Source organism: Centrocercus urophasianus, unplaced genomic scaffold (assembly GCF_019232065.1).
Source record: "Centrocercus urophasianus isolate 14NV4802_14NV808 unplaced genomic scaffold, USGS_Curo_1.0 seq_15, whole genome shotgun sequence".
NCBI classification, from domain to species: Eukaryota; Metazoa; Chordata; class Aves; order Galliformes; family Phasianidae; genus Centrocercus; species Centrocercus urophasianus.
The window spans coordinates 9,712,117-9,724,783 of record NW_024884697.1 but is presented as its reverse complement, the minus strand read 5'-3'; the positions used below and the strand labels follow the sequence as shown (position 1 = coordinate 9,724,783).

The 12,667-nt window shown below is 36.8% G+C and overlaps 1 protein-coding gene across 1 annotated transcript in view; it reads right to left on the bottom strand.

Annotated features, from left to right (window-relative positions):
- Window positions 1-633: 633 nt before the first annotated feature.
- GNAT3 (G protein subunit alpha transducin 3) overlaps window positions 634-12,667 on the bottom strand; it is a 29,899-nt gene continuing 17,865 nt past the window's right edge. The window contains exons 5-9 of the mRNA XM_042815917.1: window positions 9,991-10,148; window positions 7,512-7,640; window positions 3,182-3,311; window positions 2,840-2,993; window positions 634-1,804 (exon numbers count right to left, since the gene is read on the bottom strand). Coding sequence (XP_042671851.1) covers window positions 1,614-1,804; window positions 2,840-2,993; window positions 3,182-3,311; window positions 7,512-7,640; window positions 9,991-10,148 — 762 coding nt within the window. The 3' untranslated portion in view covers window positions 634-1,613. The remainder of the gene's footprint in view (window positions 1,805-2,839; window positions 2,994-3,181; window positions 3,312-7,511; window positions 7,641-9,990; window positions 10,149-12,667) is intronic.

The following is a 12,667-nucleotide window of genomic DNA, read 5'->3' as shown; positions in this document are numbered from 1 at the left end:
GTGCAAGGTCCATCTGATTCTAAAGTGTTTGCTGGATATGTTTGAGAGATGTGTTTGCTTATGGGTTTGTTTCTTAAAGTTCTTGACCTTTATTATTCCACTAGGACCTTCAGAAATTAATGCTGATGCCACCACAGTTCAAATTGCTCATTTAAAATGAGATTTATTGCTGGAAATGAAACCAGAAATCTTACCATTGGAAATACAGTATTTTCAGCACAAACAAGGAATTAATCAAGTGAACCGTTACAGATCAGGCTGAAATAGAAATCCAGAAAATACAAATTATATCTTAATCATGTGCTGGTTTAGGACAACTCCCTGCACAGCTCTGGCTAAGGGTTCATGCACATGATTTTCAAAATCAAGCATAGAAAGACTGCCCTGTAGCTTAGTGAGTGTCTGTCAAGGTGCTACTCCATGAACTGAAGCTTCAAAGTGCTACTCCATGAACCAAAGCCTAATAATGACTCTTGAAATGACTTCAATTGAAGGTTTTTTTTTTTTTTTTAAAACATTATTTATCATATTTCAAAAGTGAGTATTGCTCCAAGACAAAATTCCAAAAATGTGTTTAATATATTTAGAAAGAATGCTGGTTTTGTTTACCATATTTTTTTTTTCTAGTTAAAGGCACAATTAATTAGGGGGAGCTGAGTGGGAGCAGTTCTTCATCAGCAATTAATTTGCATAGATAATAGATCTCTGCATCAAAGGGTCACAAATGTGCTTTGCCCTGGGGACAGGGGCATCTCATTTGCTCTGCCCTGGTGGGAATGATTGCAGATGTCAGTGGAAAGGTGCTCAGCTGAAGAACTATTAATTACTGTTTTGTTTTTTTTAAGTCGAGTATTTAATTGTTAAAAAATGTTTCAGCTTGCCTTTATGGTATATGCAGAAACTGACAGTTACTGTAATATTTATTTCTTTCTCAGAGATTCCAGAAACTTACCTGCTATCTATCACCATCTTACTTTCCTGTCCCCCAACAACTGAATAGCAGCATTTCACATATGTGCAGTTTTTAGGTGTGTGTCTCAGCAATTCCATCAAAACACTATTAAACATCCAGATTTGCATTGCTCTTTGTCGTATGACAGTTAAGTCTGGGAGTTTGGTTCTGCTAAGTTAATGGAATGTCATTTATGTCATTTTTTGTTGTTAATGTAACATGAAAACATGAGTAGTGAATGGAAATTATCTGCTGATAGTATTTTAATGTTATGACTTTCTTTTTTAAAGCTTTAAATGTGCCAGTTACCTAATAGCTGTTTGGTATTATCCTTTTAAGCTCTCTCACTGAAAAACACAGGACACCGATGTAGGAAATTCCTGACAGCTACTGATTACCTACAAAACATACTGATTGAGATAGGAATGTCCGTTTGATTCATATATCACTCACTAGCATCTCTGTGAAGCAAAGCATGTTTTTCAATCTTATGATGCACAGAAAGTCAATGTAGTTTTGCAATGCTCTGGCTGTACCCAGGGCTTCAATTCACAACTAACAAAAGCCTCATTCCTACTGAGTTTTATTTCAGTCAGCAAGCAGGATGAAGAGAAGAAAAAGTACAGACGTGGAACTGGGCTACAAGTCAGGGAATGAATGGCTAGAAAAGCCCACAGTCTTTCAGATTTTCTTTGATTATTATATCTGTGACTGCATCAAAAACAAACCTGACATTCTGGGTGTCTGTGGCACAGGTTAGGTGACAATATATCTCCTTATCTTCTTTCCTTATGTTCAAGTCTAGGAATTGTTTCTTGATATAATTCCCAGCATCTTCAAATGTATTTAGTCCTAGTAGAAATACAGAAGACACATACTATATCTATACTGCCCATCCAAATTTAAATTGCAGTTCCTCATTTCTTATGTGAAATGCTCACAAGTGAGTAAGACACTGTTAAGGACTTTAGAAAGAAAGCAGAAAGTGAGACAAACGGGGAGAAAGGAGGGACCATAAATTATAGGAGAATTAGATACATAATTTGCTGCTGTTTGGCAATACTCCATTAGAGCAACTGCAGGTTTAAACACTGGTACTGGGACTCAGTGTAGGTCTATAGAAGGATGAGACATCTAGGAGCAGGCTGTAGTATGAGGGCCCTGCTGGCTCCCATGTGTCTATGAAGGTAAAGTGACATTGCTCCATTTACTCCAGCACAGTGTTTGATTCTCCCAGTGAAGCAGTGTGCAATTTTGGGTCACTGTACTGATAGATTATCGAAAAAAGAAGTGAAGCAGCTCTTTGTCTGGAAGTCCACACAATCTCTCTTCCATTAATATAATTTATTGAAGTATGCTTTATTTCAGACAATTCCTATCTGGAATATAGGAGGTTAATACTAAAATACTGGTAGCATTTGTTTTTATTCTGGCACTTTCTGGCATAGCTTCATGTATTCTCTTGCATTAGTTTGGAACAGCTGTCATTCTCTTTTTCCAGTAGATACCATTGTGACATACAAAAAGAGGCAGAATTCCTTTACAGAAATGGTTTTCCAAGTGGGGACAAAAGACCTGGTTGAAATATGTGAGTGATAACCCATTGGTTTCTACTGAAATAAGAATTGTTTTCATTATATAAGTCTTCAGCCATTTGAAACTTCTAGTTGTCTCAGATTTCCTCTACTTGCAGTGGAGTGAAATAAGTGTCTCCAGAGACAGCTGACCCCAACCTAAGTACCCTGAGTAGGTGAGATGAATTCCAATGTCTTTCCCTTTCTTGTCTTTTGAGAAAAAAGGCTAGATGTTCAGGCAAGATGCCTAGTCTTTAAATGGCTATCTGTAGGTGAATTTGAATGTATTTTCTTCTGAAAACCCCAAACTTACCATTGTATTCAGGAAAGCAGATGTTCAGATGAACTTTTGCTATTTTCTCTTGAAAGAGGTCTTTTTTGTTTAGAAACAGCACGATGGAAGTGGTTGCAAAGCAGCTGTGGTTGCAGATGCTGTTGAACAGCTGAAGGCTTTCATGCATTCTGTTCTGTTGTGATGCAAAAGGTAAACACCAAATCTTAACCCATATGCAATTTTTACTGTAATCTTCACTGACAAGAACCCGTACAGCATAATAGCCTTTAAATTGTTATAAGGGAACGGGAACAATTCTGATGAGCCATCAGAGAATGCATTAGAACTAAGCAGCAAAAAGGATTGTTTCTTCTGACTCACCACTTCTTTATCTTCCACCAGAACCATGTCATAGGCACTGAGTGCAGCACAGAATATGATGCAGGTCACTCCCTCAAAGCAATGAATCCACTTTTTTCTCTCTGATCGCTGTCCACCCACATCAAACATCCTGTGCAGAAAAAACCACGTACAATGTGAGGCACTAACTTATAAGGATGTAGTCACACTGCTTATTTGCTGAGTGCAACTAGAGAAGGATGACAATCAAACATCCGTTTTGACAAAATAGATATTTGTTGGTCTATTTCCATCTCAGCAGGAGAATTATGTATTATTTATGGCTTTATATGTAAAGGCTTGAATATCTGCACAAGGCAGACAGATATTCCTCTCTGTTGAGGAAGTTGGACTCTTCACAAGAGCTGAGGGCAGGACTTAGCTCTGCAGGCAAGGATTTTTCAGGACAGAATTCATACATGAAACATTCACAAAAGACTCTTAGAACGATGATCATGTGTTTATAGAATTGCTTGTGTTGAACTGACACGCTCATCAGTAAGGCATATGATTGGAAACCAGACACTGTTTGATCCACCAGTTATGCTTCATTGGCTGGTGTGATTTTATATTTAGTCATCGATTCATTGTCCTTGTGTGATCAGTTAGGTACTGTATAACCAGCAGCCTGTGTTTATGTGTAGAGGTCTCTGCCTTATCCATCTCATTTAGTTACTGTTCAAGCAGTAAATCATAGGGAACATAAATTTGTTCATTCACAGACAGCAAAATGCAGAGTTGTCCTTCCCTGCATTATTTTACTCCAGCTTTTGTCAGAAATTACCGTCTTTGGGTAGAATCATATAAACCTTTTATGGACTTTTTGTACGGGTTCCAAAACTAACTGAGCAAGTTAACTCAAGCTTCAATATAATAAAGTTTAGTGCCTAATATAGATGGACCTTCTGTCAAAATTTGTATTGTTTTTCTTAGCATTAGATTTCAAAATTACTACTTATATTTACAGTTTTACAATGATAAGGAATTGGTCTTTCTCTTCACTATTTTTCTCTGTGCAAAATGAGCATTTTTCAAGTGCATTGGCAAGGAAAAACAAGACAAGTCTGATTCCTTGTGTGCATGATGATTTTTCCCTGTTCAGTATGTTGCTGAACTTGAACTGTTAAACCTAATCCCCTTTTGCATTATCCATTCATTTAAGAAACTGTATTGGGTCTTACACTTTGAGTGTATTTCCTGCAGTATCTAAAATCAAACAGAATTCATTTTTTCTAGCAGTGAACATTGATTCAGTAGGAGAAAATCAAGTCAATAGTAATCAGAGAAATTTATTACTTGAAACACTTTTTTTTTTTTCCAACACATCGATCCTCTTTCTTTACCATCAGCAATACATCTGATCAAAACAAAATTTATTATCATTTTTTCATCCTTAGAAGAAATGAAATCCTTCCCAATTCTAGTGATGAATGACTTGGTTAGCTGAGAAGCAATTTGAGAGAACAGTGTTTTTAGTACATGCCATCTCCTTGATCTTTGTGTGTCTACTAATGTGAATTATTAGGAAATCAGGAAGCTGTTTTGGAACAACCACATATTCCCTGAGTTCAGTAGGCTAAACTGAGTGAGATCAACATAAACCATCTTGACTTTTGGTTGTGATCGGTGTCCAAAAGTCAACTGCCACTTTGTGTCTTCCTTGGTTTGTGGTATGCAACTCTGAAATCAGAGACAAAAAAGGGGGAAAAGGAAAAAAAGAAACTACAAAATTTAATCTTTGGTGAAGTTTTACAAGCATATGTTATCATACAAATATGTACTCCCTTCCTGCAAGCTTTCAGCATATGGTCCTGTGACTATTCATGAGGAGTCAAATTAAAATAGTAAAAGATCACGGCCAGAGGCAAAGCTTATGGACAGTTTTTATTGTACTAAGCTTAGCTTGCTTAGTTCTTATCTTGTCACTCCAGAACTTAACATGCTGAAGTCGTGCTATGAGTGGTATATTTCTGATGTTAACATTCTTTTATCAAGAAGCTAAGATAGTCTTGAAAGCTCTGCATTCTCCTAGCACTACTCATGGAAAATTGAGCCCCTCCAGGTGAGACTAGTTGTGTATTCATTTGTGTCAGCAGTACGTACAGTGAGACCTGAATAAATAAAATAAAACTTGCCTGATTTCAGTGAGACTCTTCCTAGCTTTTCAATGGACACTAGAGCAGGAGAGGACCTTTGGAGGTCAATCTCCTTTTAAAAATATTTCAGTGTGTTCTCGCTTATGGAAATCAAAGTCAGTTAATGAAAGAAATTAAGATAACAGGAAAGATAAATTACGTTAAAACAACAACATAATGGCTAAGAAGATAGCAAATAAAAAGCCACGTTTCGTGTGGAACTGCAGTACTGTGATATTCAGACTTTTACAGCACAAAGTGTTTTCTGCCTCAGTCAGTTCAGAAGAGGGTAAAAACTTCAGTGAATAAGGCATCTGTTCATGATTTCTTTTTATCCATGTTTGGTTTGTGACCCCAAGCTTCTCTGAAGTACTTCAACTAAAACTCATTCTGAGCACTGAAGTGTCCCTCTCTATATAGATGTTTCTATGGTGCTTATCAAACTAAGTGCAGAGTCATCAGGATCTCCCAGCTGTTTCACATTGCTCTGGCAATGCAAACTAGCTGTAACTGGCTGGTTAAGATGGATTTATTGCTGCTCTGCATCCCTATAGATGAACAAAACTCTCAAATTGTTTTGTAGTGACTTCATATTACCTAAGTCATAAAACCATCAATTAATTTACTTGCATAATACAACTGTGATGCAAAAAAGATGCCAAACACTCTGTGTGTGTGTTTTCAATGTTATTAGGAACCTCTCCCTTGTTTACAGGCGTTCAGATAGGAATCTTGTTTTCAGTTGTGCTAAATTTCATCTGGACCTACACACAATTCTAATATTTTATTCTGACTGGTAGCATTCATCTCATAGAGGGTTTGCAGTCTGATAATTTTATTCTCCATCTTGGTTTGATTTTTTTATTTTACATAAACTGTGGTTGTAACTGTGTAGATGTTCAGATTTCCAGTGTAGAAAGCAGTCTGAAGTACATTAATCAGAGAAAAAAAGAACAGTATGTTTATAAGTAATACTATAGTATTTGGGATTAAGTGCTGCATTAGGAAAAGATTCTTCACTAGTGGGCAGTGGTCATAGAACAGGCTGCCCAGAGCAGTGGGCACAGCCACAAGCTGCCAGAGTTCAAATTGCTTTTGGACGATGCTCTCAGATATAGAGTTTGATTTTTGGTAGTCCTGTGTGAATTTGATGATTGTTGTAGGTCCCTTCAACTTGGCCTGTTCTATGATTTTATGAAGGCAGTTTCCAGACGTGACCCATTTATTGGTGATAATAATTTTCTTGTTGTACATCTATTTTTAGGATCTTATTTGTACATGTAATCTGATCTCAGTTTCATCAAAGAGTCTGTGTGATTAAGTTAGATAGTTTTGGAGATGTTTAATTGGCACAAGAGAAAAAGTAAGCCCTCTGAAAAATGTAAAAAATATAATCCTGATACTTCCTACAACTGTCTCTATAGACATTTTCTTGTCTAGTCTTATGTTCCTTAATGCACACTGTGGCCATTAAACTAAGAATTAAATGGAATTCGATCCATAGAGAAAAATGGGGCTGGGCTATAGAACAATTCAAATACATTTTAACATGAAATTACGTTTTTAGTTTGTTCACCAAGAGTAATTAAATTTTGAGTATCTGAAGATGTCAGTTTTTTTCAGTCAAATTTCTTAGAGACATTAATTTTGAGGATTTTTTTTTTTTCCTGAATGTTTTGCTTTTCACCTTAAAAGAGAATGACGGCATGCATGGTAATACATAATTATCCATGGGACATTATTTTTTTTTTGCCAACAGTAATGTATTCCACTGTTAAGAGCAGTTATTTCTGTTCCCAAATGAGGAGAGTGAAAGGTTGAGAATGCATGCAGATTAGTAGTCATCAAATGTTTTGCATGCTGTTAAGGACTTTTAGTTAGGCAAATTTCATAAATGTCACAAGCAATTATTCAAATAGCAGAATACAAACAATGCTTTGAAAACACTTACATATGTAAAATGTCCTTTTAGAACCTGATATTCTGAGATCTCCTAATAACAGTCCATTATATACTTAAAGTTGGAGTGCTGATATTAAAATATCTTCTTTGGCACATACGAAAAGAAGATTCAAGAATATAACAATTGGATTAGTAGTAATATAATCAATGACTTTGAATGAAAAATACCTCAAAAAGGTAAAACCACACAAGCCTGACAAATGCATCTTTTGTACCTGAAGTTCAAGTCCTTGAAGGAAAACTGAGTCTCAATAATCCCAGTTGTTTTCACTCGGGAGTGCAAAACATCTTGCTCACTAGGCACGTAGTCAGGCATTGCTAGCCTATCCAAATCATTGAGATAACTAAGGAGAGTAAAAAGAAATGGTGATTGGTGAATTCAAAGGGTGAACCAAGCACGACATATTCACTAGTCCATTCATATTGAACTCCTAAATATTTTCTGTAAATTACATGCTTAAATACTATTGTTTTTTATACAATCTTTATCCACAATCTAGATTTTAAAAATATTACGTATATTGAATGTCATTAATTTAGTTGTAAATAATAAACATCTTTCTGAGAATTGAAGGCCAAGGAAATCCATGTTTTTCTCTGGGATGCTAAAAAACACCTTGTCAGGAAAGGGATGTTGTCCATTTCACTTCAGTGAATGGAAATTAGAACCATGGGGGAAGAACTAGAGTGACTAGAAATAATATAGCATATCAAACCATTCTCTTGTAATGCTATCTTCCTTTCCAAGTAAAAGAGAAGGCAGAAGAGTTTGGAGTAATTCACAGTTGTGGGCCAGTTTCCACCTAGTTAGGGGTCTGTTTGACAAATTTACAAGAGGAGGGCGCATGACATTTAAAAATAAATATTTTGTAATAAAAAACAGACGTTTCAACTAAGCTGAGAACCCACGAGGTTAACAGTCTCAAAGCTAGCTGGAAAAGAGTGGATTATCTAGTTTTGTGTCTAGCATACAGAGATAAAATGTGCATGAAATGAGAATCTGAACCAGATCTTTGAAGCCAGTTCTTGGCCTTCCCCCAGCCTTTCTCCTTTCTCTTCCAGTGAGAAGAAACTTCTTACAAATGGCCGAATTGAGTCTATAAATCTTACTGACTGATCTAGGAAGCAATGCAAGATAGTTTTTATTCAACGAAAGGAAAAAAGAGGTGATATGTGAGTAGTTTTTTGACTACTAATCTTTCTAGCTACTGACACTCAAATAATGAAGTAAAATAAAAGCAAGAAACCACTTAACAGTTGAAACACTTTAAAGCTCTTACGCTGTCTCACTTGTTACCTTTCTTTCTGTAGTGTGTATTTTATCTCTGGAAAAGAAAACACAGACTCTCTAATGTTTCTTAGTGTTCATAATTTTTTTTTTCTGCTGCAGTAAAATCTGCTCAGCATGAAGCTTTGCTGTTTATCTTAACCAGAAAACTACCAAAACAAACCTCATAGCTTGCCATTATTGTCTGCAATATTTAATACATTTGTAAGTAAAAGCAAAAGCAAAGCCACTTCTGTATATATATTTATTGTAAAGATATGGTGGTGTATGGTTATAAAGACCATAAAATTCAGCTGATCCAAGTGCAATTGCAAGTTAATTATCTAATTAATAGAGCAAGAGATATCTTTGGATTCTTCCCACTGTTGTAAATAGCCCCAGGAGGGCACCAATGGCAGAATGGAGAGCTGGCCAGTAGATTAGTCCAAATGCCAAATCAGGCTCACATTAGCACAGTGTTTTCTGTGTATGGGTGCCTTGCTGAAATGATCTGAAGATAAGAATACCAGAGATTTTTTTTTTTTTTCATGATATATCCCTGGTCTTATCTAAAATTGACGAGTTATTACTGACCAGAATCTGACCGTGCCTTTTTCTGCCAGGTGGAAGTAGCACCTCAAGCAGTTTCCCTGTGCAGGTACCTTTATCCAGCAGGAGGAGCTGCGGGAGCAGCAAAGGCTCAAGCTGCAGCTCTTGGAACGGACCTGAGCTGGAACAGCACTCTTCTTCAGGCCAAGGGGCAGATTTCTGCACTCCAGAGCAATCTTTTGACAATCATCTGACAATCACTGTGCAATCATCTGTGCAATCGTCTAAGTGCATAGAGGATTGCTGATCCCCAGCTGGATCCTGACCCGCCATGAAATCGGAGCTGAACAGGGCTAGTCTCTGTTTATGTGCCTGCCACCCCCCAGGTCTCAGAAAGCAAACGAGCCATCAGGCATCACAGACCAAGATGGATGCTGAGATACTAACAGTCCAGGGACCACCAGGGCATGCAGCCAGATTCCTTTAAAGGAAACTTATGGTTTTTGCTGGACTTATGTTTAACTGCTTGAAATCTTGAATGTATTGAAGTGCAACTTCAGGTAAAACCTAGGCTGTTTCAATTCACTTTGTCCTTCATTTTGTCAATTTTAGAATTACCCAGGGGCAACAGACATTTTTAAAAACAAAGAGTTAAGAAGACTCACAGAATTGAGCTATTTAGTTTTGCTTGCTTTCCTCGGTTGAATGTCTCAGATACATTATTGACATTATAGCGGGAGTAGCAAAAGCCTCATTCTTTCTCAGGTTAATGAGCAATAATTTTCATAGATTACACTTGTGAAAAGTTCTAACTGTAGGGACCCCGTGCTGTTGCAGTAACAGCCAGGTGCCCAGCACCCTCAGGTTGTGTCACTTACTAGGCTGCTGAGTCATTGAGCTCATATTCTGATGCCCTTGCAAAGCATGCCTGGATCCCACCGTCTTTCCACAGTTGCTGGATGAGTTCAACCAACTCAGAAGACATGTTGCTATCATCCAGATTTGTTTCCATGTCACGGAGTTTCCTTTCATCTTCCTAAGAAGAAATTTCAGTGAATATTCTGCAGACATACTGTATTCTCTTTCTGGGTGTGCTTGGTTTACAAGGAATTGCAGTGTCAGGAAAATTTCTCTTTTTTTTTCCCGTGTAATTGTGCTCACTTATGCATCCTTTTACAAGTTCACTTTCCATTAGTTAGTGCAAAACTTATACTCAGATTGTGATATGGAATTTTTTGCTTTTTACTGTTTTTTTTCATTCCTACATGGGCTCAGTTTCATCTCTCTGTAGGTGTTCTCAGAAGGTCCAATTTTGAAGGAAGGCTTTTATTTTAAGACAGAAAAGCAAATCAGCTAAAATTCAGTGTAAAAGAGTAAGCATATTATGTGACTATATTAGGACAGAAATATATAGTAAATATAATTATGAATATATTTGGGAGAAAAAAATTCTAGTTCTACAACACGATGAGAAAGGAGGCAAAGGAAGTATATTTTTCCGTAGGAGAAGAAGAAACCTGAAAAATTCCAAATATCAAATATCAAAAGAAAAAGATAGCAGGTTTTATAAAATAGTGGTAAAATTAAGACAACATGCAGATATAATATAACATGCCCCCTATAACATCCCCCCTGGAGGCATTCGAGGCCAGGCTGGATGTGGCTCTGGGCAGCCTGGTCTGGTGGTTGGTGACCCTGCATATAGCAGGGGGGTTGAAACTAAATGATCATTGTGGTCCTTTTCAACCCAGGCCATCTATGATTCTATGATTTTATGATATAATGTGGAAAAATAGAAAGTTTTGTTTAAAAGAAAAAAAGAGAACAGTACAGTTGTCCTTGTGCGTTCAAAAACCCCACAAACGGCTCCATTCTACAGCCCTATCCTACAGGTCAGTGCTGTGATCAGCAGACCTGACTCATCATTTCTTGTGTATGCAGCTTCATTTGTCTTCAGGACTGCTGTCTGGAGTGCACACATGTTCAGCTTCAAGATAAGAATTGCCAAGTTCTTACCTTGATGTTCTTACCTTGATGTTATCACATATCATTTAATGTTTATAACTGTTCTCCTGCAGTGCTGAAACTGTTGGTTTAGTAATGTGTAATGAGAAGCCTTGAGCTCATTGGTTATTATGAAAAGGTGGCAACAGTGGATTTTATTTCTTATGTCAAAAAGGAAGATAGCAGCAAACCGAGTCTATCATAGCCCTGGTTTATATAATGTGTAGTTTGCCTTTGCTACTTTGTCTCTGCACTGCTTTCAGCGCTGAAGATAAGCTCAGTCAGTGCCTTAGTGACTTTGGCCGGGTAATTCTTGGCCAGAACTCAGCAAGAACAAAGTTCAACAGAAATCAAGCTTTATATCTAAATGGTTCAAACTTATGTATGTGTAACGATTTCACAGAAGAAGCAAGCTAGTTTTGCATTTGGAAGAAGGGATTATGTTTAGTAAATGTGAGTGAAATTTCCAGAATCTTTAAAACTTAGAGCCAGATTGCTCTTTTGTGATTCTGGGAGAATAGAAACAAGGCACTGCAAATGCCTTATACAGATGTAGTCGACTAAAGGCCTGTTCTGCCAATGACAGTGAAAATAAGGGTGTACTTACTGTGCTGTAAGTGATAAACTCACAATATCTGTATTTTCTGCATTTGGTTTGTATGATGCTAAGAAATAAACTGTGCCTATTTAACAAAAATTAAAAAGAATTTAAAAAATCAATTATTGGTTCTCCAGTCTGCGAAAACCCTTGGAGATAATTTCTGTGAAGTTAGCATAGATTTTTGGAAGAAGCTTTATGGGATCTTGCAGTGATCCTTCTAACTTCAATTTTGTTAAAATAAATGCATGCAAAGGAAAAAAAATAAAAGTTTTATATCTCTTTTGCACAGGAGTAATCCACAAATGAGCATTTGTCAAACTAGCTTTGGGCTTTCATATTTTAATTTTCTTGTTGAAAATTGAATCTTTATGTTGCTGCTTACAGCGTGGATTGCAGTAGTCTCCTAGGAGCAAGCAGTGGATACTTGGTGTATGTTCATTTCTAAGAAGCTGCTCGATGGTCAACTCGTGAAACAGTGACTTCTCCATCAGGGAACAAGTAATTCCGGGAAATTCTCAACTTGGATACTGGACAAAAAGCTTTATAGTTTAATAATAAATAGTTAATATCTGTAACTAGCTATTTCTTCCGTGAGAAGAAAACCCTGGAAAAAAAGGACGAAGTAAGGGAGGTCCAGACAGCCCTAAGGACATTCATCAAACATGTCTAATATGGACAAAAGTTAAGTAAAAGTGAAGTACAAATTCAAAATTTTCTTCTTTTCTATCACTTATGTCTTGATATAGTTTAGACACACTGTTTTTGAACAGCCAGCATGGATTTACCAAGAGCAAAGTTAACATAACTAACTTGTTTGCTTCTACAGTAAAATTTGGTTTGTGAATAAAAGGAGAAGCAGAGTATGTTGCATATCCTCTTTGATATCTTTGCTCATAATGCTCTTATAATCACATTGAGCTGAAGAAATGATCAAGAAGGTTGGTAGAAAA